This window comes from Aureococcus anophagefferens, assembly GCF_000186865.1.
Source record: "Aureococcus anophagefferens unplaced genomic scaffold AURANscaffold_7, whole genome shotgun sequence".
Classification (NCBI taxonomy): Eukaryota; class Pelagophyceae; order Pelagomonadales; family Pelagomonadaceae; genus Aureococcus; species Aureococcus anophagefferens.
This window is the reverse complement of record NW_008705567.1, coordinates 2048490-2054716: the sequence shown is the minus strand read 5'-3', so window position 1 is coordinate 2054716 and position 6227 is coordinate 2048490. Positions and strand designations below refer to the sequence as shown.

At 73.3% G+C, this 6227-nt stretch overlaps 1 protein-coding gene across 1 annotated transcript; it reads left to right on the top strand.

Annotated features, from left to right (window-relative positions):
* Positions 1-1650: 1650 nt before the first annotated feature.
* Positions 1651-2517, top strand: AURANDRAFT_4015 (hypothetical protein; the record flags this gene model as incomplete). Its single annotated transcript, XM_009037734.1, has 1 exon — positions 1651-2517. A coding segment is annotated over one exon (867 nt), but the record flags the coding sequence as incomplete, so codon positions are not given.
* Between the last annotated feature and the right edge of the window lie 3710 nt (positions 2518-6227).

Sequence of the window (6227 nt, the reverse complement as noted above, 5' to 3'; positions counted from 1 at the left end):
GGGCGCCGCCGCCGCCCGCTCCGCGTCGTCGCTGCTCGACGACGCGGACGACAGCGGCGACTCGACGGCGTCGAAGCCGGGCTTTTGCGGCGCCGCGGCCCCGGGCTCCTCGACCTGGAAGTCGAAGTCGCCGCCGGCGTCGTCGAAGACGATGGTCAGCTCGACGAGCTCGCCGTCGAACCCGTAGACCTCCATGGCCACGACGGGGCCCCGCTCCTTCTCAGCAGGGTCGCATGCCGCCGGGACGGCCCGCGGGCTCGAGAGCGGCGCCCGCGGGCTCGTCCGCGGGCCGAGCTCACCCGTGTCACCGGCCTGCGCCGTCGCGCCGAGAGCGCACCGGGCGCGGGGGCCGCGAGGCTGCGCAGGGGCAGGAGAAAATTGTGTGAAGTAGTTCCCACACAAAGAGCGGTGTCGAGTTGGTGTCGGGGCAGCCTTGGTGGTTTTTGAAGCTCGCGAAAATTATATCAACGTCGGCCGCAGCATCCTTTGTATTTGGCGAACTTGCAGTGGCATTTGCCTCTGCAGCTGAGCTGTGCGAGCTTGGCGCCGCGGCGCGGCCTCGTTGCAATGGCCAGCAAGCTCGCGGCCGACATCGTCAAGGTCGGCGCCGTTCGGCTGCGCGGCGCCGCGCATCGGCCGGCGCCGAGCCTCTTCTACATGCCGGGCCTCGCGTCCCGCGCCGACTGGGGCGGCGCCGCCGGCCTCGAGCGCCGCGGCTTCGCGGAGCTCGCCGCCGCCGTGCGGCGCATGGAGGCGAGCGCCGACTGGCTGCGCGACGAGTACGCGGCGGCCAAGGCCGCGCGGGCGCGCGACGGCCGCGGCGCGAGCGACTACGCGGACGGCGGCGAGCACGGCCTCCACGGCGGCGACTGGAACTGGCTGACCTACGTCGACAAGGGCGCGGTCTCCGAGGCCTTCGCGCGCGAGGCGCCCGTCACGGCCCAGCTGCTCGCGAGCGTGCCGCGGCTCATGACGGAGTCGCCGTTCGGCTTCGCGTTCTTCTCCGCGCTCGGCCCCGGCGCGGAGATCCGGCCGCACTGCTCGCCGATGAACCTGCGGGTCCGCGTGCACGTGCCCCTCGTCGTGCCGAAAGGCGACGTCGGCCTCGGCCTCGCGGGCGGCGAGCTGCGCTGGGAGCCGGGCAAGGCCCTCGTCTTCGACGACTCCTACGTCCACCACGTCTGGAACCGCGGCGACGGCGACCGCGTCCTCCTGCTCTTCGACGTCTGGCACCCGGACCTCCACGACGAGGAGATCGAGGCCATCAAGGCCATGTTCGCGCCCGACCGAGGGTCGTAAAAAAGGGCAGCACCTTGCATGCAGCATCAAAATTGTATGTCACAGTGTTTCGTAAGTGTCAAACGTATGATGCCGGCGTCGCTGAGCCCGCAGGCCTCCGAGTCGCTGCGCAAGCTCGGCGTGTCCATGGTGCTCTTCTTCGGCTCCGCGGGCTGCGTGCAGGTCGCGGCGGCGCGCGTCGGCGCGTCGCGGCGCGTGCGCGGCCTCGTCGCCCGGCTCGAGGCCGGCGGCTCGGCGAGCGGCCTCGAGCGCTGCGTCGTCTTCGCGACGCACGGCGAGGTGCTCGGCGCGCGCGGCACGCGCGGCGCGACGGAGCGGCCCGCGCCGTCGGCGCTCCGTTTTTTGGGCTGCCTCGGGGGCCTCGTGGGCTGCTTCCTCGTCTGGGGCGTGCTGCAGGAGCGGATGATGACGACGGCCTACGACGGCGAAAAGTTCGCGACGTCGTCCGTGCTCGTCTTCGCCAACAAGGCCTTCGCCGCGGCGGCGGCGCTCCTGCTCTGGGCGCCCTGGCGCGAAAAGCGCGCGCCCGCGTGCGCGTACAAGCCGCTGCCGTTCGTCGCCTTCACCTGGGTCGCCGTGTCGAACACGCTGAGCTCCTGGGCACAGCTCGAGGCGCTCAAGTTCGTGTCCTTCCCGACGCAGGTGCTCGCCAAGGCGAGCAAGCTCATCCCGGCGCTCGCCGTGGGCCGCCTCGTCAACGGGTCGCGCTACGGCGCCGCGGACTACGGCGTCGCGGCGGCCATCACCGGCGGCACGGCGCTCTTCATGCTCGCCCAGGCCGAGGACCCGGGCGCGGGCCCCGCCAACGACGACGCCGGCGGGCTCCTCATGCTCGGCGCGTACCTCCTCTTCGACAGCGCGACGGGGCCGCTGCAGGCGCGGTTCTACGGAGAGCACGGCGCGGACAAGTACGCGATGATGTTCGGCGTCGGGTTTTTTAGCACGCTGCTCAGCGGGCTGGAGCTCGCCCAGTCGGGCGACGCGCCGGCGGCCTGGGCCTTCTTCGCGCGGCACCCGGCCGCGCTCCCGGATCTGGCGGTGCTGAGCCTCGCGTCGACGGCGGGCCAGGTCGTCATATACACGACGCTCGAGCTCTACGGCAACGTCACCTTCACGGTCATGATGATCGTGCGCCAGATCGTGTCCATCCTCGTGTCCTGCTACCGCTTCGGCCACGTCATCGCGCCGCGCGCGTGGCTCGGCGTCGTCGTCGTCTTCGCGGCGACGGCCTTCAAGGCCACCCGGTCTTCGAGGCGCGCGCCGGCGAAGAAGGTCGACCCGCCGGTTGCGACCGCGGCCGCGACGCCCCGCCGGTCCTCGCGCCTCGCGGCGAAACGGAACGGGTCCTAACACCGCGCGAGCGCCGCGCGCCACTCCGAAACTGGCACGGCGAGGTCCTGGTTGATCCAGAAGCTGTAGAGCTCGGCGCTCGTGACCTGGGACACGTGGGCCGCACTCCGAGGGTCCGCCCGCCCGTCGAGCCACCGGTCCCGCTCGGCCGCCGTGCCCTCCCGGGCCGCGCGCGGCGCGTATTCCCAGTGGAACGTCGAAAGAGACCGGTTCGTCGCGCGCCACTCGACGTAGCGAAAGCCGCGCTGCGTCGCCATGGACGGGAAGGCGCCTACCGAGAGTCGGACGTCTTCCCGTGTCCCGGCGCGAATCGCGCGAAAAAAAGCACGCCCGTTCCTCGACGCGGGACGGCGCCGACGTAGCGCTCGCCGACTAAATACGGAAGGAGCTGGACGACGCAGACGTCGTCGCCGCGCCGCGGCAGGAACGCGACGTTGTTGAGGCCGCTCCCGTGGACGCCGGCGAGGACGTCGCAGCGCCCGAGGGCGTCGAGCTGCTCCTTCGTCGTCATGAGCTCCAGGGGCAGCGCGACGGCGCGGTGGCCGAGCGCCTCCGCCTCCGCGAGCAGCGCGGCCTCGTTGAGCACGAACCGCTTCCGCCGCCGGCTCAGGAGGCACACGGTCTTCGTCGCGCCGCGCGGCGCCGCGCCCAGCGGCGGCAGGCCCGCGGCGGACCGGAGCGCGTCGACGACGGGCGCCGGCCGCGGCGGCCGCGCGGCGCCGCGCGCGCGGCACGCGCACGCGGCCGCCCACGCGGCGTCGGACGCGGCGCGCGCGCAGTTGCCGCCGAGCGCCCCCAGCCAGGGCGCGAAGGCCGCGACGGGCGCCGCGCCGTCGCGGAAGATGACGTGCGGCGGGGCGGCGAGGTTCCGGCGCGGCAGGAGCGTCGCCTCGAACCACGCGTACCAGTGGTAGAGCATCTTCGCGTCCTCGGGCACGGCCAGCGGGCCGACGACGTCCGCGGTCACGGCGACGCCGCAGGACGACGCGCGCGTCCAGCGGCCGCCGACGAGCTGCTCGGCCGCCGTGCCCGCGGGGCACGCCGCCGTGCCGTTCGTCGCGCGGCGGACGCAGAGGCCGCGGCCGGCGTCGTAGGCGCAGAGCTCGTCGCCCGCGCAGCGGCTCGCGGCGTGCACGGCGCACTTGTCCCGGAGCAGCGCGCAGGCCGCCGCGCCGCGGAGGCCGCCGTGGTCGACGCCGTAGGCCCGCGCCGGCGGCAGGACCGTCTCGAGCTGCCGCGCGCGAATCGCCTCCCGCGCGACGGGATCGTCGACGCCGAGGGCCTGCCAGTCGTGGAAGAGGTCGTGCCAGTCCGCGCGGCGCTCGAGGAAGGCGCGCACGAAGCCCGGTGGTTCCTCTTTTTCTATGGGTGCCGTCGATGGCTTTTCTTCCTCCGGTGGTGAGTTGCGGTGGAGCAGCGCGAAGCAGCCCACGTAGAGCACGACGATGCCCGTGAGGCATTTCGGCAGCCGCTGCTGGGTCTGGCGCTTGCCCTTGAGCTGCATTTTGTTTCTAGGCTGTCATGGCCGCGTCATGCGTGAGGCTGCGGTTCGGGTTGCGGCAGCCCCATCGTGTGCTGCAACATCCGGCTTCTTGCACAGGCAACATCAGGCTTGTCGACATCGATGGCGACCTCCTTGACGCGTTCGGCGAGGCTCGCGACCGCGGCCATGCGCCCACGCTCGGTCGCGCGACGGCTGCGGCTCGTGACGATGCGCCCGCGCGCGGCCGCGCTGTCCACGGCCACGAGCGCCGACGGCACGCCCATCGCCTACGCGTCGACGGCCGGCGATCCGTCGAAGCCGCCGCTCGTGCTCATCCCCGGCTGGGGCGGCGTCGGCGCCGACTTCGCGCCCGTGCGCGACCTGCTCGCCGCCGGGCGGACGGTCGTGACCTTCGACCCGCGCGGCATGGGCGCGTCCGGCGCGCCCGCGGGCGGCGGCTACGGCGTCGAGGACCTCAAGGAGGACGCGCTCGCCGTCGCGCGCGCCGCGGGCTCCGTCGACGCGCCCGTCGACGTGCTCGGCCACTCGCTCGGCGGCCTCGTCGCCCAGGAGCTCGCCTTCTCCGCGCCGTCGGAGGTGCGCAAGGTCGTGCTCGCGTCGACGGCCCCCGGCGGCGACGACCTCAAGGGCCTGATCTCGCGCGACTTCTTCGACGTCCTGGACGCCTGGACCGACGAGGAGACCAGGGACGGCGAGCTCGCGCGGCGCCGCGCGGCCGCGGCCTACTACGTCCACGGGCTGCCCCAGGCGTTCGTCGAGGACCGCGTCGAGGACCTCAAGGCGCTCGTCGACGCCTTCGTCGACGGGGCCGCGCACGCGCGGACCGCGGCGGCCATCGCGGGCACGAAGCGCGCGGTCCTCTCGCCCTTCCCCGCGGCCGCGCGATTCGCGGGCCGCGACCGGCGGCCGACGCTCGTGCTCCACGGCGACGTCGACGCGATCGTCGACCCCTTCTGCGGCATGAAGCTCGCGGAGCACATCCCCGGCGCGAAGCTCCTCCTCCTCGCGGGCGTCGGCCACCACGCCTACACGCAGGAGCCCGACGAGTGGGCGCGGCTCGTCGCGGACTTCCTCGACGACGTCGAGCGCGAGCGGCCGCCGCCGCCGAACTTCGGCGCCCCGCCGCCGCAGATGCAGTAAGGGCGGTGGTGCAGATGGCTTGAGGCCGCGCGTCCTTTTTCATGATCGATCGCAGCGTTTTGGATCCTGGTCGATGGGCAAGGCCGCGCTGCAACATGGGGTCAACAGCGGCATCGTTCAGCGATGAAGCAGTCGACCAGCGGGGGGAGACGATTACAAAACTCGACTATGGCGTCGGCGCAATCGACGAGCGGCGATCTCGCCAAGGCCAAGCTCGAGGAGCTCTTCACGGCCTGGCTGTCGCTCGAGGAGACGGCGAACCGCGTGGACCACTGGCTCGAGCTGGGCGGCCGCGGCGAGCTCGAGGCGCCCGGCGAGGCGTCGTCGCTGAGCGCGCCGGCCGCGTCGCACCCGCGGCAACCCCCAGTTTTCATGACCCACTATGTTTCATAGGCGACCTCACGCGGAGCCGCTTCCCGCTGCAGAGCAGCCCGCTGGAGAACGCGGAGCCGCGGCGACCCGACGACTCCGAGAAGGCGCCGCCGTTCGAGGCGTTCGCGTCGCCGCGCCGCGAGGGCGACGTGTCGCCCGCGGCGTCCCCGCCGCCGAGCAGGCCGGTTCCGGCCGCGGCCCTCGCGCCGCTCCTGTCGAAGCGGCGGCTCCGGGAGCAGGACGGCGCGCTCGCGCGGGCCATGGCCGACCGCTGGGACAGGGCGACCCACGGCGACGAGACGATGCCCGCGGCGTCCTTCGCGGCCTTCAGCGCCGAGTGCGCGGACCTGCCGAGCGTCTGCGGCGCGCTGATGGCGCGGGCCTGCTGCGAGCGCCTCGACGGCGGCGGCGCGAGCCCCGCGTTGGTGGTTCGTAAAACCGCGTGGCTCGCGTACTGGCGCGAGCGCGTCGCCTGCGAGCACGACCCGCGCCTGCGGCTGTTCGCCGTGCTGGCGAAGCNGGGGCGCCCACTCCGTCGACGCCGAGGANTGGGCGCCGCTCC